The sequence below is a fragment of the Hemiscyllium ocellatum genome, chromosome 11 (genome assembly GCF_020745735.1).
Source record: "Hemiscyllium ocellatum isolate sHemOce1 chromosome 11, sHemOce1.pat.X.cur, whole genome shotgun sequence".
Classification (NCBI taxonomy): domain Eukaryota; kingdom Metazoa; phylum Chordata; class Chondrichthyes; order Orectolobiformes; family Hemiscylliidae; genus Hemiscyllium; species Hemiscyllium ocellatum.
The window spans coordinates 38661463-38688654 of NC_083411.1; the positions used below are offsets into that span (position 1 = coordinate 38661463).

At 41.0% G+C, this 27192-nt stretch overlaps 1 protein-coding gene across 10 annotated transcripts in view; it reads left to right on the top strand.

The window, feature by feature from the left end:
* The window catches only part of LOC132820420 (synaptotagmin-like protein 2), a 114967-nt gene that overhangs the window by 19133 nt on the left and 68642 nt on the right, over positions 1-27192 (top strand). For 8 of the 10 annotated variants that reach the window (XM_060832531.1, XM_060832529.1, XM_060832538.1 and 5 more), the window contains 2 exons: positions 19279-19770; positions 26120-26271. In XM_060832531.1, coding sequence (XP_060688514.1) covers positions 19649-19770; positions 26120-26271 — 274 coding nt within the window. In that variant the 5' untranslated portion in view covers positions 19279-19648. Of the gene's footprint in view, positions 1-14206; positions 14386-15025; positions 15113-19278; positions 19771-26119; positions 26272-27192 lie in introns of those variants that run through there. The other 2 variants (XM_060832530.1, XM_060832532.1) reach the window with 2 other exon arrangements.

The following is a 27192-nucleotide window of genomic DNA, read 5'->3' on the forward strand; positions in this document are numbered from 1 at the left end:
ATGAATTCTACACAGATCCCACATATTTGCAGCTTGAGTCTTGTGTTAACAGTAGGGCCCAGCACCTGTTACTGAATGAAAAAGGAGCCAAGCACTGCGCAAAAATCATTCTTGGCCAAGAGAAAACAAAGGGCTTTCCTATGTGCTTAGATTCAGCGCAAGTGAGTTATGGTTTCTTCATTACAAATCAACCCCAACTGTAATAATGTTTTAAAAATATCACCCATTGTTTTTAATCAAGGTTCCTTCTGTTTTACATGAAGGTGCAAACCTATGAAAAAATAATAATGTTAGGACTCAGCTCAGGGTGATATTTGTAACATGTCTAGTTGTTAATTCTATTTGAAGAAACAATAGGATATGTGAGACCAAGAAATATAGAGGAAAGGTTTTTCATATTCTAATGCTAAGGGTGCTGTTAAAGATCCCGAACTAATGTCTGGGAAAATGCTTTACAAATGTGTTGGCTGAACCTCCCCGCTTTTATACATCATTGCAACTTATGTCTGTTGCTGAATATGTGCAATGCTGTAAGGAAAAAAAGGTTGAAAGTAAATGCATTTATTCCTTGATTATGCAATACTTCACCAGAAAAGTCAGTTGAAGATGAAGATGAGAAATAAGAATATGTATATTTATATTGTGTTTGTTTAAGCAACATGTTAAATGGAAAATATTCCTTCGCACCTTCCTCCCTCGACAGCACCTTCCAAACCTGTGACTTTCACCACCTAAATAGAGTCATAGAGTACACCACGGAAACAGACAGTTAGGTCCAACTCATCCATGTTGAACAGATATCCTAACCTAATCTAGTCTCATTTGCCAACAGTTGGCCCATTTCCCGCTAAACCCTTCCTATTCGTATACCCAGATACCTTTTAAATGCTGTAATTGTACCAGCCTCCACCACTTTCTCTGGCAGCTCATTCCATACATGTACCACCCTCTGTGTGAAAACGTTGCCCCTTAGGTCTCTTTTATATCTTTTCCCTCTCGCCCTAGACCTATACACTCTAGTTCTGGACTCCCTTACCACAGGAAAAAGGCCTTGTCTATTCACCCTGTGATTTAATAAACCTCTATAATGTCACCCCTCAGTCTCTGATGCTCCAGGGAAAACAGCCCCAGCCTATTCAGCCTTTCCCAATAGCTCAAATCCTCCAACCATGGCAACATCCTTGTAAACCTTTCTGAACCCTTTCAAGTTTCACAACATCCTTCCAATAGGAAGGAGACCAGAATTACACACAATATTCCAAAAGTGGCCTAACCGATGTCCTGTACAGCCACAACATGACCTCCCAATACCTATACTCAATGCTCTGACCAATAAAGGAAAGCATACCAAATGCCTTCTTCACTGTCTGATCTACTTGCATCACTACTTTCAAGGAACTATGAACCTGCACTCCACCTGCAATTTCTCCTCCAAACCACTCACCATCCTGGCTTGGAAATATATCACTGTTTCTTCATTGTTACTGTGCCAAAATCCTGGAATTCCTGGAATTCCTCCCTACCAGCATTATACCTACACCCCAAAGACTGCAGCGGTTCAATAGGCAGCTCACCACCACCTTCTCAATCTCAAACATGCATGGATAGTAAATGCCAGCATTGACTGAATAAATGAAATATTGAAGTACTTAATTAGCAAATGAAACGAGTGGCTGACTGGTAGCATTACAGGTATTGCCTGAATGTCACAATGTGGAGGGGAGAGAGGTCAGATTCAAACTCAGGAGTTCCAATTCTGAATTGTTTTGATATCCAGTGTGTTACCTCGTGTCTGAGTGGCTTTAGTGAGGGATTTCTCAAGGATTAAAGACCACCTTCTGATTATTACACATTTTCATAAATTATATAATTACTTTGAAGTATATATTTGTTCTTGTATAGAAATCGGCTGAATTGCCTTTCAGCCCTACAACAGTCAAATTGAAGTGGTGCAAATAACTTTACAGAAGGGGGTAACTTCCAGAAAGGAAAAGCGCAGCAGGTCAGGCAGCATCCAAGGAACACGAAATTCGACATTTCGGGCATAAGCCCTTCTTCAGGAAGGGCTTATGCCCGAAACGTCGAATTTCCTGTTCCTTGGTTGCTGCCTGACCTGCTGCGCTTTCCCAGCAACACATTTTCAGCTCTGGTCTCCAGCATCTGCAGACCTCACTTTCTCCTCCTGGCTTTCAGAAAGGGGTAACTTCTATGCTGTAAAGAAATGTTGTCTATCGCTTGGATCTCAAAGGTCCTGCCAGAGTCTGAGGATCCATGCCTTTGCATTTGAGAGAGTCAACACTTTAATATATGGGATAAGTAGAGTCTATATGTCTGCTTTTGTAGAAAGTGCACTTAAAATGTGACTTGTTGCAATAATGGGAGTAAGAACTGTTAAGAAGTTACCCTGTACAGAGTTGAGGTACACCTAGGACTGTTTTGGCTGAGTGAAATTTATAGTTTCACCCCCAATCAAAAAAAGTCTGAGTGAGGTTAAAGAGATAGAACAGTCACAGGAACATGTTCCAGGTATTTCTATCTTTTTGGTGACCAGAGCAATGACTAAACAATGTCCATCACTAGAGATAAAATTAATACCACAAGCAGATGTTAGAGTTATCAAAACTTTCTTTCATGATGGGAGTAACTCAAAAGAAGTGTTTAATATGTCTTCTTTAATTGACATTCAGAAAGTGGATTTGGAAATAAGCAAAGATTTACAATGATGTTGCCAGGATTGAAGGTTTGAGCTGTAGTGAGAGGCTGAATATGCTGGGGCTACTTTCCCTGGAACGTTGGAGGCTGAGGGGTAACATTATAGAGGTTTATAAAATCACGAGGGGCATGGATAGGCTAAATAGGCCAGGTCTTTTCCCTAAAGTGGGCGAGTCCAAAACTTGAGGGCATAGGTTTAGGGTGAGAGGGGAAGGATTTGAAAGGGCCCTAAAGGACAATGTTCTCACACAGGGGTGGAGCATGTATGGAATGAGCTGCCAGAGGAAGTGGCGGTGGCTGACACAATTACAACATTTAAAAGTTAGAAATAACGCAACACCAGGTTATAGTCCAACAGGTTGATCTGGAAGCACTCACTTTTGGAGCGTTGCTCCTTCATCAGGTGGTTGTGTAGAATAAGATTGTAAGACACAGAATTTGTAGCAAAATTTTACAGTGTGACGTAACTGAAAACATATATTGGTCTTTTTCAATATATCACACTGTAATCTTTTGCTATAAATTCTGTGTCTTATAATCTCCAAAACCACCTGATGAAGGAGCTGTGCTCTGAAAGCTAGTGCTTCCAAATAAACCTGTTGGACTATAACCTGGTGTTGTGTGATTTTTAACTTTGTCCACCCCAGTCCAACACTAGCGTCTCCAAATTATAATGTTTAAAAGACATCTGGATGGATATATGAATAGGAAGGGTTTAGAGGGATATGGGCCAAATGCTGGTAAATGGGACTGAATTTATATTTATTTTGAGAAGACTTAAATATAGAAGCAGGGATGTACTTCTGAGGCTCTGTAAGGCTGTGGTCTGACCCTGGATGTACTGGCCCTGGAGCGTGTTCAGAGGAGGTTCACGAGAATGGTCCCAGGAATGAAAAACGTAACATGTGAGAAACGTTTGAGGACTCTGGGTTTATATTCAATGGAGTTTAGAAGGATGTGGGCGAATCTAATTGAAACATGCAGAATACTGAATAGCCTGGACAGGGTGGATGTTGAGAAGATGTTTCCATTGGTGGGAGAGACTAGGATCTGAGAGCATGGCCTTAGAATAAAGGGAATACCTTTTAGAATGGAGATAAAGAGAAGCTTTTTCAGTTAGAGAGTGGTGAATCTTTGGAATTTATTGCCGCATAAGGCCAGGTTATTGAGCATTTTTAAGATTGAGATAGATAGGTTCTTGATTGTCAAGGGGATCAAGGGTTATGGGGAGAAAGCAGGAGAATATGATTGAGAAACTGATCAGCCATGATTGAATGGTGGAGCAGACCCGATGGGCTGAATGGCCTAATATTTGCTCCTATGTCTTATGGTCTTATGCGATCTGGTCAACATGGATGAGTTGGACTGTTTCAGTGCTGTATATCTCTGACTCTGTGACTCTAAGTTAACACACAATCAGCCCATATTGAATCTGAAGCTGACTGAGCTCTATAGTGTTATTATGTGAAAAATGAAGTTCTGATGAGGAAGTGGAGACATTCTCACAGATCTGCAGACAAGTAATGGACAGTTGTTCATTAGTGGTATTATCATTGGACTTTTAATCAGGAATCCTAGATAATGCTCTGGGGACCTGGGTTTGAATCCCACCACGGCAGATGATAGAATTTGAATTCAATAAATTCTGGAATTAAGAATCTAATGATGTCCATGAATCCATCAGTGATTATCAGAAAAACCCATCTGGTTCACAAATGTGTTTTGGGGAAGGAAACTGCCATCCTTACCTGATCTGGCCTACAAGTGACTCAAGACCCACAGGAATGTGATTGACTCTTAACTGCTCCCCCCCCCCATGCAATTTGGGATGGGCAATAAATGTTGGTCTAGCCAGTAATGCCTCACCCCATGAATGACCAAAAAATAGTTAGTGGTAATGCCTAGATAGCTTAAGGAGATATTGCAGAGGAGCACATGAAATATCTGTGATAGGACATCTAGGAAAATGGAGATCTTAAGTATCAATAAACAGGTATTTTACTTGTCAAGAGAGTGTGGTGCTTGAAAAGCACAGCGAGTCAGGCAGCATCCGAGGAGCAGGAAAATCGACGTTTTGGGCATAAGCCCTTTATCAGGAATTATGCCTGAAACGTCGATTTTCCTGCTCCTCAGATGCTGCCTGACCTGCTGTGCTTTCCAGCACCACACTCTTGACTCTGATCTCCAGCATCTGCAGTCCTCACTTTCTCCAGATATTTTACTTGGACAAGGCATAATAAGGATGTGCAGTTCTGTAAAACATGTCAAATCTGTTAGATAATAGCAAGCCTCTGCATGTAAATAACACCTGTAAGACCTACACCATTTTTGAAGTGTCATTCAATGTGTTGCACCTTTGCTAAAAATGAAAACAGAACACCATTATGTCCTTCTAGTTAAGGATATGAAAAACCTATTTCCAGAATCTGTTCTTTTGAGGATCGATGCTGTTGAAGTAGTGGTGGAAAACCTAACTCAGTTTTTTATTCAGCATGGACTACCAGAAATTCAGACTCAAGTTCCAAAATTACATCTAATTTTTTTTCACATTGTAAGTAATTTGGGTATGAATGAGTATGAGTGAAAGAATATGATATTTTGTGTGTTTTATTGTATACATGTAATGTTTGTCTTGGGATGAAACACATTTAAAAATGGCATTTAATCTTTCCAAGATTCGAGATATATAAGAATGATGTGTTTTGTTTGAATTATAAACTTAAAAATAGAAGTTTGAAATGCTTGACTGCGATAGGGTTAGGGTAGAGAAATAACTCTTTTTTTTGTTATTGCAAATTGAAGGAATGTTTGGAATAATGGTTACTTATAAGTTACACAAAGACTTTTTTTTAAAGAAGCTGGATGCGATAAATTTGAGAGACATGCTGATATAAGATTTTTTTTGTTTTTTGAGAAAAAAGAAGTTGACAAGCAACAGGAGTTGGATTGGTTTAAAGCTGCAGTTTGACTCCGAACTGAGAGCAGACAGAGCACTTGACTCACACCTTCACAAGTCTACCACATTATGATCACTCTGTTCCCATTAGTGAGTGGAAAATAAATAGCCATCAAAAACTCTGCAAAGAAAGAACGTTTCTAACTCAAGCCAAGACTTAATTCAACAGACCAGCTACCAAATGGAGGATCACCACAGAGAACAACATAATATGATCATGAAAAATCAAAAGAAATTGTGAAAGTCACCTCATTTTCCCTTGTGCTTTGGATTCTTGATCCACAGAATTTGTCACTTTTTGCCTCGATGTTTTCCACCTGCCATATATCTGACAGACTGTCTCATCTGTCCTGTCCATCTTATTTGTGAACTAATGTGTGCTTCATTTAGATGGGCTATAATTTAAGTTTCCATATTATTAATTAATAATCAATCGTCCCATATACAAGAGCATGTTCATTATAGTAAACAGGTTTTTGGTATTTTGCTCATTGCTGACACCTGATGTGAGTTTCTTTTACCCTAGATAGCACTCACAGGCAGAAATGAACTATCCCAGTATTTAAGTTAATCACTTTTCACATTGGTGGTGACTCATGAAGTAGTGAGGCTTGATTTCCAGATCATTTTTCCCATCAGGGTCATGATGACAGTGAGGGAGTAGGAGGTACAGAGAGTAGGAAGCATTATTTGTTTGGGTGGAGAGTAAGAGTCATTCTATATCCAATTCTGAGAGTCATCCATGAATCTGGATGACATGCATGTGCAGTGACAAAGTTAGAGTGAGTGGTAGCCCTGTGAGCGTGAGGTAGTAGAGGGAAGATTCTGCTATTTACCCTTGCAGAGCACAGAAAGTCGTCGTCCTTCTTGCACTGCTATGCATTGCTTTTAACTCCAAACACAGGACTGACCCAATCTTCCACTCCACCATTCCTTCTACAGGGCTTCCTGCAGCAAAGTGGGGGTGTGAGCTCTCCTTACATTCTCAGTGATAATGGTTGAACACCCCAGAATGAGAGGCAGTTCCTGGCTTGTGGTGTCTGAATAGGTTTGCAGCTGGGCTTTAAATATGTCATCAGTAGAGTGCATCCCAGGCCGTGCCAGCAGTGATGAGCATCTGTGTCTCTCTGCCAGTACAAGGCACCAAATAGCCCATATGCATAATTAGTGAAGGGAGGGGCAAAAGATTTCTTGAGGAAAGCTGCTGAGAGCCATAGTGGACTGGGCACAATGAAATTTCACTCAGCAAAAGCCTTGAACTAAAAATGGGAAAATTCCACCCGGTGATTTAAATGGATGGTCCCAGAGGCTAGACTCAGAAGGAGAAATAGGCAAAAATGAGGACTGCAGATGCTGGAAACCAGAATTTAGATCAGAGCGGTGCTGGAAAAGCACAGTAGGTCAGGCAGCATCTGAGGAGCAGGAAAATCGACGTTTCGGGCAAAAGCCGTTCATCAGGAATCAGGAATGCTCAGAGGGAGAAATGACTATGAAATACAGCGGGGAATATTGAGGGAAGTAACATATCTCACTGTACCATGTTCTTTTTAACCTGACCCAGGCACCTAGTTTAATGCTTCCAATAAGCAGTATTTTGGAAGAACTTGGCCTTGAATGAACAAACACTTGGATCTTCACTGAAGATCAAGCACAGAAAATGGAACTAAATAAATTATATGATCTGTACACGTGTTACCTTGGAATCCAAACTTCAAGAATTATTTAGTAATTTAGAGTTATTCCATACATTTGTCCTTGTTTTGAGATTAATGCTACGAATTGCTATGATTTGTTGAATTACGAAAAGTCAAAACAGCAATTTTAAAAGGGAAAGGAACAAACAAAGTAAGCACATGGTAAGGTCAGTGCAGGAGAGAAACAGAGGAAAATAAACCCATACTGCAAACTGACATAGCAGTGAGCTTGCACAGTTACTGCCTTTGCTGTTGAATTCATGTATCGCTGGACATTGGCGTGCGTTAGGGAAAATGAACAAACAGTGAAATTCACAACTAATCTTGGAGGATCCTGTTTGGGAGAGGTCACAGCACAGAAACAGATAAGTGAATACTTTTGTGTGGCCTTACAGTAAGTCTGCAGTAGTGAGTAGAATGGGTTCTTTCTTGATTGTATATTTTATTGAGATAGGTCTCTTGATTAAACTTAAAAGTATAAGCCATAAGTATTAATTTAACCTGGAACAATGTTTTATAGAGGAATAAGATAGTGCTATCTTCAGGGTCTGTAGGTTGAAAAAAGCAAAAATGGCCTTTAGTGGAGTGATATGCTGTTCTTGTCGGAAGTGGGAGTTTATGAAGAGTTTACATGTTACTGAGGATTATATCTGCAATAAATGCTGTTCATTGTGAATCCTATCCAGTTGAATGGATTGGCTGGAGAGACAATGAGGAATTTACAAGAGCAAGGGGATGTGATAGATGGCAGTTGTTGGAAGGGAGAAAAGTTACAGATACAGTCATATAGATGAGTTAACTCCAGGAAAGGTAAGAGAGGGAGGCAGTTAGTGCAGGAGTCTTCTGTGGCTATCCCCATTTCAAACAAGTATGCTGTTTTGGAAAATGTAGGAGGTGATGGATTCTCAGGGGAACGTAGCACAAACAGCCAAGTTTCTGGTATTGAGACTAGCTTTAATGCAATGAGGAGTACGTTGGGGTTCCAAGAGATCAATTGTGTTAGGGGACTCTCTAATCAGAAGTACAGACAGATGTTTCTGTGGCCAGCAGTGAAAAATCAGAATGGTTTGTTGCTTCCCTGGTGTCAAGATCAAGGATGTCTCCGTAAGGGTGCAGAGTGTTCCCAAGGGAGAGAGGGGCCAGCAAGAGGTCATTGTATACATTGGAATTAACAACATAGGAAGGGAAAAGGTTTAGATTCTGAAGGGAGATTACATAGAGTCAGACAAGAATTTAAAAAGGAGGTCTTGAGTAGTAATATCTGGATTACTATGGTGCTACAAGCTAGCGAGGGCAGGAATAAGAGGTTAGAGCAGATGAATGAATGGCTGAGGAGCTGCTGTATGGGAGAAGGATTCACATTTTTGGATCATTGGAAGCTGTTTTGGGGTAGAAGTGACCTGTACAAGAAGGACAGATTGTACTTAAATAGGAAGGAGACTAATATACTGGCAGGGAGATTTGCTGGAGCTGTTCAGGAGAATTTAAACTAGGAAGGTGGAGGTGGGACCCAGGGAGATAGTGAGGAAAGATTTCAATCTGAGACTGGTACAGTTGAGAACAAAAACAAGTCAAGTAGTCAGGGCAGGCAGGGACAAAGCAGAGAACAAGGTAGGACTGATAAATTAAACTGCATTTATTTCAATGCAAGAGCCTAACAGGGAAGGCAGATGAACTCAGCATGGTTAGGAACATGGGACTGTGATATCATAGCAATTACAGAGTCATGGCTCAGGGATGGACAGGACTGGCAGCTTAATGTTCCAGGATACAAATGCTACAGGAAGGACAGAAAGGAAGGTAGGAGAGGAGGGGGAGTGGCGTTTTTATGGGAGGATATTCCTGGAAATACATCCAGGGAAGTTATTTGGGTGGAACTGAGAAATAAGAAAGGCATGATCACCTCATTGGGATTGTATTATAGACCCCCAAATAGTCAGAGGGAAATTGAGAAGCAAATTTGGAAGGAGATCTCAGTTATCTGTAAGAATAATAGGATGGTTATGGTAGGGGATTTTAACTTTCCAAACATAGACTAGGACTGCCATAGTGTTAAGGGTTTGGATGGTGAGGAATTTAAGTGCATGCATCAAAATTTTCTAATTCAGTTTATTGATGTATCTACTAAAGAAGGTGCAAAACTTGATCTACTCTTGGGAAATAAGGCGAGGCAGGTGACAGAGGTGTCAGTGGGAAAGCATTTAGGGGCCAGCGACAATAAGCCTGTTCGTTTTAAGATAGTGTGGAATAAGATAGATCAGATCTAAAAGTTGAAGTTTTAAATTGGAGAAAGGCCAATTTTGATGCTATTAGGCAAGAACTTTCAAAGCTGATTGGGTGCAGATATACGCAAGTAAAGGGACATCTGGAAAATGGGAAGGCTTCAGAAATGAGATAACGATAGTCCAGAGACAGTATATTCCAGGTTAGGGTGAAAGGAAAGGCTGGTAGCAGTAGGGAATACTGGATGGCTAAAGAAATTGAGGGTTTGGTTAAGAAAAAGAAGGAACATATGTCAGGTATAGACAGGATAAATTGAGTGAATCCTTGGAAGAGTATAATGGCAGTAGGAGTATATTTAGGGGGCGAAATCAGGAGGGCAAAAAGGGGACATGAGATAGCTCTGGAAAATAGAGTTAAGGAGAATCCAAAGGGTTTTTACAAATACATTAAGAACAAAAGGGTAACCAAGGAGAGAATAGGGACCCTCAAAGATCAGCAAGGCAACCTTTGTGTGGAGCCGTAGGAGATGGGGGTGGTACTAAACGAGTATTTTGTATTAGTGTTTATTGTGAAAAAGGGCATGGAAGATATAGAATGTGGGGAAATAGATGGTGGCATCTTAAAAAATGTCCATATTACAGAGGAGGAAGTGCTGGATGTCTTGAAATGCATAAAAGTGGATAAATCCCCACGACCAGAGGATTCTGTGGGAACCGAGGGAAGTGAATGCTGGGCCTCTTGCTGAGATATTTGTATCATCAATAGTCATAGGTGAGGTGCTGGAAGACTGGAGGTTGGCTAATGGGGTGCTACTATTTAAGAGAGGTGGTAAGAAAAAGCCAGTGAACTATAGACCTGTGAGCCTGACGTTGGTGCTAGGCAAGTTGTTGGAGAATCCTGAAGGACAGAATTTACATGTATTTGGAATGGAAGGGACTAATTAGGGGTAGTCATCGTGGCTTTGTGCGTGGGAAATCAAGTCTCACAAACTTGATTGCATTTTTTTGAAGAAGTAACAGAAAGGATTGATGAGGGCAGAGTGGTAGATGTGATCTATATGGATTTCAGTAAGGCGTTTGACAAGGTTCCCATGGGAGACTGGTTAGCAAGGTTAGATCTCATGGAATACAGGAGAATTAGCCATTTGGACACGGAACTGGCTCAAAGGTAGAAGTCAGAGGGTGGTGGTGGAGGGTTGTTTTTCAGACTGGAGGCCTGTGACCAGTGGAGTACCACAAGGATCAGGACTGGGTCCACTACTTTTCATCATTTATATAAATGATTTGAATGTGAGCTTAAGAGGTTTAGTTAGTAAGCTTGCCGATGACACCAAAATTGGAGGTGTAGTGGGCATCAAAGAAGGCTACCTCAGATTACGAGATCTTGATCAGATGGGCCAATGGGCTGAGAAGTGGCTTTTCGAGTTTAATTTAAATAAAATTAAAGAAGAAGATGGATTACTGGGCTAATGGTAGGCTACTTGGTAGTGTGGATGAGCAGAGGGATCTTGGTGTCCATGTACACAGATCTCTGAAAGTTGCCACCCAGGTAAATAGAGCTGTGAAGAAGGCATATGGTGTACTGGGCTTTATTGGTAGAGGAATTGAGTTCCAGAGTCCTGAGGTCATGTTGCAGTTGTATAAGACTCTGGTGCGGCCTCATCTGGAGTATTGTGTGCAGTTTTGGTCACCATACTATAGGAAGGATGTGGAGGCATTGGAATGAGTGCAGAGGAGGTTTACCAGGATGTTGCCTGGCATGGTAGGAAGATCGTATGAGGAAAGGCTGAGGCACTTGGGGCTGTTCTCATTGGAGAAAAGAAGGTTTAGGGGAGATTTGATAGAGGTGTACAAGATGATTAGGGGTTTAGATAGGGTAGACACTGAGAACCTTTTTCTGTTAATGGAGTCAGCTGTTACTAGAGGACACAGCTTTAAATTAAGGGGTGGTAGGTGTAGGACAGATGTTAGGGGTAGATTCTTTACTCAGCGGGTTGTGAGTTCATGGAATGCCCTGCCAGTAGCAGTGGTGAACTCTCCCTCTTTATGGTCATTTAAGCAGGCATTGGATAAGCATATGGAAGTTATTGGGCTAGTGTAGGTTAGGTAGACTTTGGTCGGCGCAACATTGAGGGCCGAAGGGCCTGTACTGCGCTGTATTTTTCTATGTTCTATGTTCTATGTTCTATGTTCTAAATGCTGCATTTTGAGAAAGCAAATCTTATCTGGTCTTATACACTTAATGGTAAGGTCCTAGGGAGTGTTGCTGAACAGAGAGACCTTGGAGTGCTGGTTTATAGCTTCCTGAAAGAGGAGTTGCAGGTAGATAGAACAATGAAGAAGGCATTTGGTATGCTTTCCTTTATTGGTCAGAGTATTGAGTACAGGAGTTGGGAGGGTGTGTTGTGGCTGTACAGGACATTGGTTAGGCCACTGTTGGAATATTGCATGCAGTTCTGGTCTCCTTCCTATCGGAAAGATGTTGTGAAACTTGAAAGGGTTCAGAAAAGATATACAAGGATGTTGCCAGGGTTGGAGGATTTAAACTATAGGGAGAGTTTGAATAGGCTAGGAGGCTGAGGGGTGACCTGATAGAGGTTTATAAAATCATGAGGGGCATGGATAGGATAAACAGACAAAGGCTTTTTCCCTGGGTGGGTGAGTCCAGAACTAGCGGGCATAGGTTTTGGGTGAAAGGGGAAATATATAAAAGAGACCTAAGGGACAACATTTTCAAGCAGAGGGTGGTACATGTATGGAATGAGCTGCCAGAGGATGTGGTGGAGGCTAATACCATTGCAACATTTAAAAAGCATCTGGATGGGTATATGAATAGGAAGGGTTTGGAGGGATATGGGCTGGGTGCTGGCAGGTGGGACTAGATTGGGTTGGGATATCTGGTCAGCATGGATAAGTCGGACCGAAGAGTCTGTTTCTGTGCTGTACATCTCTATGACTCTATGACTCTCTATAACATTGCTGCATTAAGCAGATCTGTTTTCAGTGACCTTTCCTTCTCATGCATTTTTCTTTATTCACCCGTGAGACATTGGTGGCACTAGCTGGGTCAGCATTTATTACCCATCACTAGTTACCCTTGAGCAGGTGGTGGTGAACTGTTCTGTTGAACTGCTGCAGTCGACATGTTGTAAATAGTCCCACAATGCCATTAGGGAGAGAATTCCTGGATTTTAACCCAACAACATGACAATATATCTCCAAGTCAGGATAGTGAGTGGAGTGGGGGGTATCTTACAGTTGGTAGTGTTCCCATGTACCTGCTACCCTGGTTCGTTCAGATGGAAGCAGTCATGGAATTCGGAAGGTGCTGTAAAGAATCGTTGAATTTTAATTTCCATCATTAAGTAAAAATATATTTCATACTTATAAATAGCTTTAGTGGAAGTATCACTTTAGATCTTAATCAAAGAATTTGTTAACTGCAATAGTAATATGAGTTTCAACATCTGTGATAACCATAGACACTTTGATGTACATTTGTCTAGCTTTACCTCTACTTTTATTAAAAATTGATGTGGTTCTTTCCTTCTAGTCTTAACAGTGAATAGGAGAATGATAATCTAATTCTTTATTTCCTTAGCAGAAACTGAGATATACTTCCTCTGCACTGGCATCCTTTTAGAGCTTAAAATGATGAAATATGCAATCTGAAGATGGAGATAGTTGCTGACCATATTCTGTAGATGGAGTATGACTTGATCATAAATGGCAGGGGAAGCAATACTTTCCTCTTCCTGTGCAGTCTTGATCAGAGTTTTAAGGAAAAAATTTTAGAAACAACACTTTGGTTTAAAATTGGTAACTTTGGTGGGGAAAAGCCTCTAAGTTAAGTTTAAAACTCCTTTAAAGGTGCATTTCACAGCTGACTAGACTGTTACTTTGGGCTGGTTCAAACCCTAATGAACTATTTCATCTCAACGTAAAGAGAAAGGAAGGAATACAGATTCTCCTTAATCTTTGGACAACACAGGGATTCCTTCTGAAGGTGTGATAATTCAAGTTTCTGGGAGAACAAGAGACTGAAAAGGACTTCAATTAATATCTTTGCCTGGTGGAACAGTGGCTCATTTCAAATTACCAAAACAGTCATTTTGCTTTGGTTGTGATAAAGACAGATTGCAAAAGTTATTTTTGCAGAACCCCCAGGAAGAACTCCAAGACACATCATCAGTTTTCAGTCAGAAGGGAGTACAAGACAGAAAGTGTTCAGAAATAAGCTACTGTTGTGCTAAAAGAGACCAGGCAAGCCCTATAATTGCAGAGGATCAAGAAACCTCCTCTCTTTGTCTTCCATATTTCCTTAACCTGCTGCGTCCACCTGTACAGGCAAACATTAACTATTTGACTACAGGTGCCATCACAAGCTAACGAATCTCCCTTCAAGTTTCAACCTCTTCCCTTCAAGAAGAGAAATCTAATAAGTAACAGGCCTGTAACAACCTTAGGGATTGACCCCCCAACCAGACAGACAGACACACACACACAAAGACCCACATGCACACATATATTTTGTGGAGTGAATTTGTATTTTGCAGAATTGCATTTTACTTTGCTCAAAAACTGCATGAATTCATGTAATACTCTGTTATCTCACTTTTTAGATTACAATCAATCTAAACATCATGACATAGACAGAGAACACACGAGGCTAACACCTTCACCATATTGTCTAGCTAATACCAATTGTCACAGATATAAAAAAAGGTTTTGTGATTTACACATGAAAGAAGTGAAACTACCATGGTATTCGAACAGATGAAAGACTCTACAGACATTCAAGGTATTTTTCAATGTATAATTTCAGTTACATCACACTGTAAACTTTTGCGATAAATTCTGTGCCTTACTATTGTGTCCTCCACAACCACCTGATGAAGGAGCGTCGCTTTGAAAGCTAGTGCTTCCAATTAAACCTGTTGGATTATAACCTGGTTCTGGATCAGTGGCGCTGGAAGAGCACAGCAGTTCAGGCAGCATCCGAGGTGCAGTGAAATCGACGTTTCGGGCAAAAGCCCTTCATCAGGAATAAAGCCTGTGTTGTGTGATTTTTAACTTTGTAGTTGATTGCAGTGAGTTTGGAATGCATTTTAGGAGGGAGAATGCATATAGAATCAGGGAGGCAGTCTTGGAAAGGAGAGGTGGCTCAGAGGAATGAGGCCACAATTGTCTTTGGTTCCTTTTGGGCCTTTAGGTGTGACTCCTCCCATTTGGATAATGATGGCTTTGTTTGCTTAGTATGTTAACTGATGCCTACAGTCTTAAGAAAAATAACTTGCCATTAATAAAAATTATCTCAGAAAATACTCAACCTTGAAGTCATTTTTTTAAAAACGATTACACAACATTTTTAAAATATTGTTTGGTTAGAAATTTTCTCATTTGTAAGCTACTGGGTCTTCATATTATCAAGTTCAGGCATGCAGATGAAATTACAAAATGCAGAACCAATCCCTCATGTGCATAGAGACATTTATTTGTGATGCAACACATGGATTTACCTACAACAGGTAAGGAAAATACTAACTTTTGTTTCAGGAACCAACCAAACTCTTCATGTCTGGAACTTTTCCGTAACAATTGTATTTGTCCTTGCATGCACACTGTCATCACAATGAGAAATTAATCTTTCTTTCGAAAGGCTGGTTGAAAACAGAAAGCTGTTTTGTAAGCACTGTTTGCTGGTTTCTGGTCACCCTGCCCTACTGGTTTACTAAAAGCTGCATTCAAACAAAGGAAAAGTGTAGAAATGATCAATCATGCTGATGTTTTCAACTTCAATTTGGGATCACATTAACATCGATCAGAATGCTTATTTATCCTGTTTTAAAGGAATTACAGAAACATATACGGTGAAGTATTCCTCTGAATTTGTAATCTAAGCAGTTAATCATGAGCAACCTTGTCATAAAGAATTTGGTGTTTCAATAGCAAGTAATTTAGCTTTAGGAACTGATTGGATATCAGATAAACTGAGGATTTTAAATAACATTGGCTGAAATTTTACCAGCCTCCTGATATAGGGAAGGAGGTAGGAAGGTTGGCAAGATGGCATGGGGAGGTATAGAACATAGAACATAGAAGGATACAGCGCAGTACAGGCCCTTCGGCCCTCGATGTTGCGCCGACCGAATCCTACCTAGCCTATACTAGCCCAATAACTTCCAAATGCCTATCCAATGCCCGCTTAAATGACCATAAAGAAGGAGAGTTCACCACTGATACGGGCAGGGCATTCCATGAACTCACAACCCGCTGTGTGAAGAATCTACCCCTAACATCTGTCCTATACCTACCACCCCTTAATTTAAAGCTATGTCCCCTAGTAACACCTGACTCCATTAGCGGTAAAAGGTTCTTAGTATCTACCCTATCTAAACCCCTAATCATCTTATACACTTCTATCAGATCTCCCCTAAACCTTCTCTTCTCCAATGAGAACAGCCCCAAGTGCCTCAGCCTTTCCTCATAAGATTTTCCTACCATTCCAGGCAACATCCTGGTAAACCTCCTCTGCACTCGTTCTAAAGCTTCCACATCCTTCCTATAGTATGGTGACCAAAACTGCACACAATACTCCAGATGAGGCCGCACCAGAGTCTTATACAACTGCAACATGACCTCAGGACTCCGGAACTCAATTCCTCTGCCAATAAAGCCCAGTACACCATATGCCTTCCTCACAGCACTATTTACCTGGGTGGCAACTTTCAGAGATCTGTGTACATGGACACCAAGATCCCTCTGCTCATCCACACTACCAAGTAGCCTACCATTAGCCCAGTAATCCATCATCTTGTTATTCCTACCAAAGTGAACGACTTCGCACTTAGCTACATTGAATTCCATTTGCCACATTTCCGCCCAGCTCTGCAACTTATCTATATCCCGCTGTAACTTACCACTTCCTTCCTCACTATCCACAACTCCACCGACTTTTGTGTCATCCGCAAACTTGCTTACCCAGCTTTCAAGTCCTTCCTCTAGATCATTTATAAAGATAACAAAAAGCAATGGTCCCAAAACAGATCCTTGTGGTACACCGCTAGTAACTGCGCTCCAAGATGAACATAATCCATCAACTACTACCCTCTGTCTCCTTCCAGCCAGCCAATTCCTAATCCAAACCTCTAATGTATCCTCAATGCCATACCTCCGAAGTTTTAGCATTAGCCTACCATGGGGAACCTTATCGAACGCCTTACTAAAATCCATATACACAACATCTACTGCTTTACCCTCATCCACTTCCTTGGTCACCTTCTCAAAGAACTCAGTAAGGTTTGTGAGGCACGACCTGCCCTTCACAAAACCATGCTGGCTATCCCTGATCACGTTATTCCTACCCAGATGTTCATAAATCTTATCCCTTACCATTCTCTCTAAGACTTTGCCCACCACTGAAGTCAGACTCACTGGCCTATAGTTGCTAGGGCTATCCCTACTCCCTTTCTTGAACAATGGGACCACATTCGCTATCCTCCAGTCCTCTGGTACTATTCCTGTTGACAACGACGACATAAAAATCCAGGCCAATGGCTCTGCTATCTCCTCCCTAGCTTCCCATAGGATCCTGGGGTAAATGCCATCAGGCCCAGGAGACTTATCTATATTCATCCTTTCCAATATTCCCAAAACCTCTTCCCTGCATATTTCCAGGGCATCCATTCTAATTATTTGTGATTCCATATTCACATCAGCAACAGTGTCCTGTTCCTGAGTGAATACTGATGAAAAGTACTGATTTAATGTCTCTCCAATCTCCTCCGCCTCCACACACAACTTCCCACTACTATCCTTGACTGGACCGATACCTACCCTAGTCATCCTTTTATTCTTGACATACCTATAGAAAGCCTTTGGGTTTTCCCTAATCCTACCAGCTAAAGACTTTTCATGTCCCCTTCTCGCTTCTCTTAGCTCCCTCTTTAGCTCCTTCCTGGCTACCTTATAACTCTCAATCGCCCCTACTGAACCTTCACGCCTCATCTTTACATATGCCGCCTTCTTCCCTTTCACAAGGGACTCCAATTCCTTACTAAACCACGGCTGCCTCACAAGGCCCTTTACACCATGCCTGACTGGTATATACCTATCGGTATATACCTGGCATCTTCCTACCATCATGCCATTTTGATTAGTGACGGGAAAGAAGGCAGACCAGTATGGGGAGGCCATCTAATGAAACCTTTCAGTAGTCTTCAGGGAGGGTGCGCTCCCTTTTTGGACAATTTGCGACCCATAAAGCTATGACTTATCCCTATGGCAATTCCCTGGGGAACCTATCTACCTCGTCCTGGAATCCATAAACCCCACTTATCTTTGAGGGTGCAAGCCCATCGATTTTTTTTAAAATTCAAAAATATGCTTTATCCATGAAATATCTGTATATACATGCATTGTCACTCGGGCAGTTTGATTCTCAGGATCATTCTACTGGCAGTGCCTTTGATCAGCTGCTGGTGTCCTGACTGGATCAATAGGTGTTGGGTGTGGGCCACTGCCATAATAGACCCTGACAGCTTTGGGTGCAGCCACTTAACTGGTCAGGTCTAGGTATATGTCTCTCTGAGAGCCACTGTGAGGTCGTCTTCCACTTTCAGATCCGGTGGCAGAACTTCAGTTTCCTTCATAAATGCAGCCTATTGTATTAGTTTAAACTCAGTTTGAAACTGAGTTCTAGAAATGGCTGAAGGGGCAAACTTTCCTGGATCAAGTAGACAATTCAGGAGTAGAATGGTCCTGTTACTGCTGTTGGTGTTCTAACATTGGGGTACCATGGTCAGCTGTATTATATGTTGGGAGCAGGACATAGGTATTTTGTCAGCTGTCACCCCACCCTTTCTCTGCTCCTCCTCCATGATGGAGGGTGAACCTTGTGCAACAAAACTTTGTACCCAGTGGACTTTGCACAGCATCAGTATGACAAGAGGATTTATAGCTTGCCAATTTTGCAAACAAAACAGGTTCAGGTAGAGAATAAAAATTCAAATGAATCTTCAAAAAAAATCTAATAGTTGTCTTGTACTCTCTGTGTATTTGAATAGCGTATTTCAAATTTAATTTGATGTCTGAACATGTTTTCTGTATGTCCCCTCCCCCCAATGCATGTGTAAGCTCTTGTTTTCTTTGACAACCACGCTTGGAATTAAGTGCCTGTCACATTGTTTGTCTTCTTGCCTTCAGTGCCAACTAATTGGTAATCACGGTTGTGTTGCAGTTGAACCCTCATCTATTTTAACATATTATTTAACCCAGATAGTTTAAGATCATTGAGGTCTGATCGTATACTTTCAGCTTTTCTGAATTGATTTGTACCCTGGAGTTTTTACTGGGTAGTTTAAATTTTTCTATGACCAGTGGGACTTCCATCTAGTCCAAAATATCATGCCTGATTTTAAATGTTGTAGACTTGAGAAATATTTCTCCATTCTGCTCATTATCCTACTGGGACGAAAGTTTATTTATTCAGGAAACCTAGCAGGAAATAACAAATGTGTCAAGCATTACTTGCTTTTAAATTTTGTTAGATTCTGTTGCGTGGTGAAAGTTATAATGTTTTATAACCCTAAAGCTGATATATAAATATAAACTGTTGTTGAGAAAATCTGTTGAGCACAATGTATGTTTTAATGTATAAATGCTGAGACAGTAATCTGTATTTTCCTTGCTTTAGGTGCATTCGGATACTTGAAGCTGTGAATGAGGATTACCTTTGGTGCACAATTTAGCAATTCATACAGACTTATATGAAATTTGCTGAGGCTTTTATCAAAGTCCTTTAAAATTTGATCTCTCCTGGATGTGGACACTTTGATACCAATCTGCCAATCAAAAGGCCAAAAGCGATTAAGGAAGCCTGATATTGACTGGAAAAGAATTCCTGGGATTAAGTACCTAACTGCATGTACATTAAGTCTGATCATGCAGCATTGGTTTGAATATTAATATTCTCAGTGAATCCAGCAGTAGCATTAGGAATTCTGCACTGCTTTGTGTTTACTGTAACACCAACCCCACCTCACCCTGTGTTATGCAATAACGGAATGAAGGGAGTGATGGATAATCACTTGGACCTCAGTTTCTTGACAGAGGATGAGTATCAGGCACTCTTGAAAGTTATTCAGAGAGATTCCGAGCTCAAGAAGAAAGACAGTGAACGAATCAGGTCAGACCCTGTTTTAAAACCTTCAAAAAAGTTATAATCCAGTTTGTATTGATAATTGTTCTGTGTTGCAATGTCGCTTCCACACCTACATACATGTGTAGGCTTGCTGCTTTTGAGACATTACGAGTGACTCCATGTGAATGTATATCTGAAAGTACCTCCTTTGAAACATAGAATTGATGCAGACCAAAAGTCTTTTCGTTAGTTGTCATCTTAATTCACAAACTTTCCTATATTTTTCATGCTCAGAAGTAATCTTAAATATAGAAGTCAAAAATGTTGACAGTGTTTTGAAATGCATCAAAAATTCTTTTGTAACTGAAACCTTTTATCCAATATTAGGTGTGTGTGTTTCAGGGCCATTTGTTCAGTTTGGTCAGTATAGCCTCATGCAGTGACTTTCCTAATCTGTTACTGGGTTGTCATACTTTTTGGAAGCAGTCTAGCTCATAAACATTTCAGCACAGGAAAAAGTCATGTTGGCACATTGTACTAATTTTTCTGACAGGGACCACTCCCAAAAACAGCCTGATTTCAAAGCTCAATAACTTCATTTGATGGAGTGGCGAACTCTGTCCAAAACACAGGTCCCCAGGCAGACTTTTATTCTTGTTCTTAAAGTATAAAACAATAGGTCATTGAGGCAATGATTTTTATAACTTACGGCAAGATGGGAATTTAGATTTCTATGCTTATTGTTTCCCAGCACTGAGCAATTACAATGCAAATGATTTGGGTATAAATAATTAAGATGAGTCTCTCATAGCTCAGTGCTGGGAAAGACAACCCTGGTCACCTTACACCTGGTCCCAAGGAAGTGTTATCTCTGTGTTCCAACTATGTCCTAAGATGACTGTTATTTTAAAAAGTTAATATGCCACAATGATCTTATCTGTAACTGAAGGCACTTGCCATATTTGACTGAGCATAGAACACACATACTTGTTTCAAGTTGTAGATTGGAACTGTTATATTCATAAACAGTACATAATACACACATTGCCCTCAGTGAAATTGCATATTGCTAGATTTCTTATAATTTGACTTGCTGAAAAAGCACAAATTTTGTTGAACATTTTTATCTTGCACTCAGTGGGACAATTCACAAAAATAACAATTGGGAATCTTACGTGTATCGATGTTGCTGTGGAGAATATACCAATTGTTAATAGTTAATGTACACTTAACTGCTCACACTTTGTTTAAATTTTAAAGCAGTCAGGTTGACTTGGACTGACAAGGGCATTGCTCTGAGAAATAAATCACTGAGTGGCTGTCACATATTTTGTTGAGTTGAAACAGATGCAGTGCATGTTCTATGTATCTAAAAAATACATGACCCTGCTTTATTTTATATTCAGTCATGAGATGTGGGCATCATTGGTTGGGCCAGCATATATTGCCCATATCTAGTTGCCCTTGAGAAAGTAGTGGGCTGTCTTCTTGAACTGTACAGTTCTTGTTCTGTAGGAACACCTACAATAATGCTAGAGAGACAATTCTAAGGAACAGCAAAATATTTCAGAATAGTGAGTGGCTTCAAAAGGAACTTGTAGCTTGTGGTATTCCCATACGTTAGTTGCCCTTGTCCTTCTAGATGGTAACGGCTATTCATTTAGAAGATACTGTGATAGGGTCTTTGGGGAATTTATGTAGTGCATCTTGTATTAGTACCTACTGAAGCTACTAAGCATTAGTGGTGCAGTGACTAAAGATTTGCGGTTTTAGTGGCAGTCAAGTAGCCTGCTTTGTCCTGGATGGTATCAAGCTTATTGAGTGGTGTTGTACTGCATTTATCCAAGCAAGTAGCAGTATAACTGTTGGTTTTTCCTCTTTGATTTATATTCTTGTGAATTGTCCTGATGAGTGCAAAACAAAAGGACACAATGAGACTTTTTCATCAATAATCAAGTTCTGTATCGCCAATCAATGATTTGTTAGAAACTATTAGGGTGATTGCAGATGTCACCCTATTAGAGATGGAAGAAGGTCTTAATATATTAGTCCATCTGAACATGAATTTGACAAGCACATTGCTCCTGATCTCCTAGGCTCTAGGTTGTTGGAGATTGGACACATAAGTAAGGATGTGCTTTAGAACGCCACTTAAGTCCTGACTTGCTGACCTCAAGTTTAACTTCCAGAGGCAATTTCCGTGCATCCTGGAGACCTGAGTTAGAGTCAGAATCTTTGGGCAGTCAATTACCTACATAGTAAGCGAGGAAATGTTAGGCATAAAACTCCCAGTCTAATGTCCATGTAACCATTCCACTAATCATCCTATCATTTACTCAGAAGCTCTGAGATCCACAGACAATCCTGTGCAAAAAATGCTTTGACTAGCTCTGACATAGAGTCAGAGAGTCATAGAGATGTACAACATGGAAATACACCCTTCGGTCCAACCCGTCCATGCTGACCAGATATCCCAACCCAATCTAGTCCCACCTGCCAGTACCCGGCCCATATCCCTCCAAATCCTTCCTATTCATATACACATCCAAATGTCTCTTGAATGTTACAATTGTACCAGACTCCACGACTTCCTCTGGCAGCTCATTCCTTACCCGTACCACCCTCTGTGTGAAAATGTTGTCCCTTAGGTCTCTTTTATATCTTCCCCCTCTCACCCTAAACCTATGCCCTCTAGTTCTGGACTCCCCCACCCCAGGGAAAAGACTTTGTCTATTTATCCTATCCATGCCCCTCTCCCTATAGCTCAAATCCTCCAACCCTGGCAACATCCTTGTAAATCTTTTCTGAACCCTTTCAAGTTTCACAACATCTTTCTGATAGGAAGGAGACCAGAATTGCATGCAATATTTCAACAGTGGCCTAACCAATGTCCTGTACAGCCGCAACATGACCTCCCAACTCCTGAACTCAATACTCTGACCTATAAAGGAAAGCATACCAAACACCACCTTCACTATCCTATCTACCACTTTCAAGGAGCTATGAACCTTCACTCCAAGGTCCCTTTGTTCAGCAACACTCCCTAGGACCTTACCATTAAATGTATATGTCCTGCTAAGATTTGCTTTCACAAAAGGGGCGGCACGGTGGCACAAAGGGGCGGCACGGTGGCACAGTGGTTAGCACTGCTGCCTCACAGCGCCAGGGACCTGGGTTCAATTCCTGCCTCAGGCGACTGACTGTGTGGAGTTTGCACGTTCTCCCCGTGTCTGCGTGGGTTTCCTCCGGGTGCTCCGGTTTCCTCCCACAGTCCAAAGATGTGCGGGTCAGGTGAATTGGCCATGCTAAATTGCCCCTAGTGTTAGGTAAGGGGTATATGTAGGGGTATGGGTGGTTTGCGCTTCGGTGGGTCGGTGTGGACTTGTTGGGCCGAAGGGCCTGTTTCCACACTGTAGGTAATCTTAAAAAAAAAATGCCGCACCTCGCATTTATCTGAATTAAACTCCATCTGCCACTTCTCTGCCCATTGACCCATTTGGTCAAGATCCTGCTGTAATCTGAGGTAATTCCCTTCGCTGTCCACTACACATCCAATTTTGGTGTCATCTGCAAACTTACTAACTGCACCTCTTATGCTCGCATCCAAATCATTTACGTAAATAACAAAAAGTAGAGTACCCAGCACCGTTCCTTGTGGCACTCCACTGATCACAGGCCTCCAGTCTAAAAAAAAACCCTCCAATGCCACCCCATCTTTTACCTTTGAACCAGTTTTGTATCCAAATGGCTAGTTCTCCCTGTATTCCATGAGATGTAACCTCGCTAATCAGTCTCCCATGGGGAACCTTGTCAAACGCCTTACTGAAGTCAATATAGATCACATCTACTGCTCTGCCCTCATCAATCCTCTTTGTTACTTCTTCAAAAAACTCAATCAAGTTTGTGAGACATGATTTCCCATGCACAAAGCCATGTTGACTATCCCTAATTAGTCCTTGCTTTTCCAAATACATGTACATCCTGTCCCTCAGGATTCCCTCCAACAACTTGCCCAGCACTGATGTCAGGCTCACTGGACTATAGTTCCCTGGCTTGTCCTTAGCACCCTTCTTAAACAGTGGCATCACATTTGCCAACATCCAGTCTTCCGGCATCTCACCTGTGACTATCGGTGATACACAGATCTCAGCAACAGGCCCAGCAATCACTTCTTTAGCTTCCCACAGAGTTCTCAGGTACACCGCCTGATCAGGTCCTGGGAATTTATCCACTTTATGCATTTCAAGACATCCAGCGCTTCCTCCTCTGTAATATGGACATTTTGCAATATGTCACCATCTATTTCCCTACAGTCTATATCTTCCATATCCTTTTCCACAGTAAAAACTGATGCAAAATACTCATTTAGTATCTCCCCTATTTTCTGTGGCTCCACACAAGGGCCGCCTTGCTGATCTTTGAGGGGCCCTATTCTCTCCCTAGTTACCGTTTTGTCCTTAGTGTATTTGTAAAAACCCTTTGGGTTCTCCTTAATTCTATTTGCCAGAGCTATCTCATGTCTCTTTTTTGCCCTCCTAATTTCCCTCTTAAGTATACTCCTACTGTCTTTGTATTCCTCTAAGGATTCACTCGATCTATCCTGTCTATACCTTACATATGCTTCCTTCTTTTTCTTACCCAAACCCTCAATTTCTTTAGTCATCCAGCATTCTCTATACCTACCAGTCTTTCCTTTCACCCTAACAGGAATATACTTTTTCTGGATTCTCGTTATCTCATTTCTGAAGGCTTCCCATTTTCCAGCTGTCCCTTTACCTGCGAACATCTGCACCCAATCAGCTTTCTAAAGTTCTTTCCTAATACTGTCAAAATTGGCCTTTCTCCAATTTAGAACTTCAACTTTTAGATCTGGTCTATCCTTTTCCATCACTATTTTAAATGTAATAGAATTCTGGTCGCTGGCCCCAAAGTGTTTCCCCACTGACACCACATTTGTAAAAACCCTGTGGATTCTCCTTAATTCTATTTGCCAAACTATCTCATGTCCCCTTTTTGCCCTCCTGACATCTTGAATACTGCGCTGACCTGACTTTTTATTCTTTCATGGTGGTGGTTGCTGGCAAGGCCAGTATTTGATAAATGGGTGTGGAGGCTAGTGCAAATTGGTGAGGTTAAGTTGCTAATAAGGAAGACCTAAAGCAGCTTGCACAAGCTCAGGACTTCCCAGAAGGGGATAATAGCCACTGAGGTCTGGTTGAAGCATCGATGCAAATGCTTCAACTCTTCAAGATAAGCAAGCTGCTTTAGTTCTTCCTTATTTGCAATTTTACATCAAAAATGGACCCCCACTTGTCACCATCCCTGACCATGCTACCCCTGCATCCACCAGCCACCTTAACCACCTGCCATCCTACCAACCAACAGTCCAACGAAGCACCACTCTATTCTTCCTAATCACTTTATTCACGCACCCACTTAGCTATTCACTTTACCGTTCCATCCGTTTACTCATTTATCTAGTCACAAGCATTCATCTATCACTAACATTCACGCTGGTGATTTAAAATAACTTATAGCAGCCAATGTTGTAAAAATGGGGTGTGTTCTGCACTTGATTCTCTTCACTGCTCTCTGCTTGGATCCCTGCACTGAGGGAAGCCTTCTGGCTATTGTATTGGAAGTCTAGCCTTTTGAAATATATCACATAATTGCTCAGTTTTCAGTCTGATCAGTGTTAGACAGTGATTCCAATGCTGATCAGTAGATTCGAGCTATTGCAGAAACCTTTCTGACCAAACTGATTTGGAGAAGCTTTGAGCTTATTTTGATGATTGGGCTTACAACTTCAGGCTAATCTACCTCATGAAAGACGATTTTAACATTGAAGTGTAATAATATGATACACTATGTTGTAATGATACACTGGCGAAAGTATTATCCAATTTATTGTGGGCACTACAAAGTTAACATTAAATTTAAAATATTAGTTCATAATTTGTTAAAATGGAGCAATTTTTTAACCACCAGTGAAGTTTAAATTGTGTTTGTGTCTCCCAATTAGCTGTCGCTTTCAATTGCATACTGGAATTTGAAGGAGCAGGCTCAAGATAATCCTGTTGCATGTGGCCCTGAAACATTCTCTTAATTAATAATGTGTACATACCATGACATCGATCAACTAAATACATATGCTATTGACTCTTTTTCAAATCTTTAAATTCTGAAATCAAATTATGAAGATTCACATGTGAATTTTGATTTGTGATTGACTATTGTACTGGTTATGGCAATGCACTTTCAAACTTACAAAAGGGTTGTCCTACTCCCTCCTCCACACTAGCCTTCTTGTAAATCCCCCTGATTAACTGGGAGATTTTATGACACTGGAATGTAACCTTTGAATGTGAGGAAACTGAATCCTGTCTTGTTTCAGGACAGCACAAAAATCCATTCAAGATGAAAAGAGAAGGAAGCTGGTTACTGGAGTTTGGTTTGAGGAAGTTAAAGCAAAGCGTTACCGAAATTCTTTACTTGGAGTGGACCTGATCAAGGCCTCAATAAGGAAGAAAAAGCCCATAATACACGGTAACTTATTACAATGACATCAATCAAGTAAAACACTTTGTAGAATGCATGCAGATTCAAATGAATTATGTGGATGTTGGTGTAAGTTAGGTATTTTCTTTAAGCCATATGAAGTTTTCCTTTTATAGAACAATTATTTGAAAGTTAATATTAAAATTATATCTTTGTAACAACTCAAAGAAACAAAAGCATATAGTGTTTTTTTATGACACTGGAAATCTCATGAAGTGCTGGATAAATAATTAGTCCATGAATTATAGTTGTGGTTCTGATCTTGGAAATACAGAAGCTAATTTGCATTCAACAAGATTCTACCATAAGCAATGAGCTATGACTAGACAATTTGTTTCAGCGTTGTTAGTTGAAGGATAAATGTTGGCTGGATACCGTGCTTCTCAAATAGTGCTGTGGGATCTTCCATAGCACAAATAGAAATAAATAAGGGTTGGAGGATTGGAGCTACAGGGAGAGGTTGAATAGGCTAGGGCTGTTTTCCCTGAACCATTGGAGGCTGAGGGGTGACCTTACAGAGGTTTATAAAATCATGAGGGGCATGGATAGGATAAATAGACAAAGTCTTTTCCCTGGGGTCGGGGAGTCCAGAACTAGAGGGCATAGGTTTAGGGGAAAGATATAAAAGAGACCTAAGGGGCAACTTTTTCACACAGAGGGTGGTACTTGTATGGAGTGAGCTGCCAGAGGAAGTGGTGGAGGCTGGTACAAATGCAACATTTAGAACACATCTGGATGGGTATATGAATAGAAAGGGTTTGGAGGGATATGGGCCAGGTGCTGGCAGGTGGGACTAGATTGGGTTGCCATATTTGGTCGGCATGGACGGGTTGGACAGAGGGGTCTGTTTCTGTGCAGTATATCTCTATGACTCCTTTATTCTGAGACTATGCCCTCTGATCCTATACT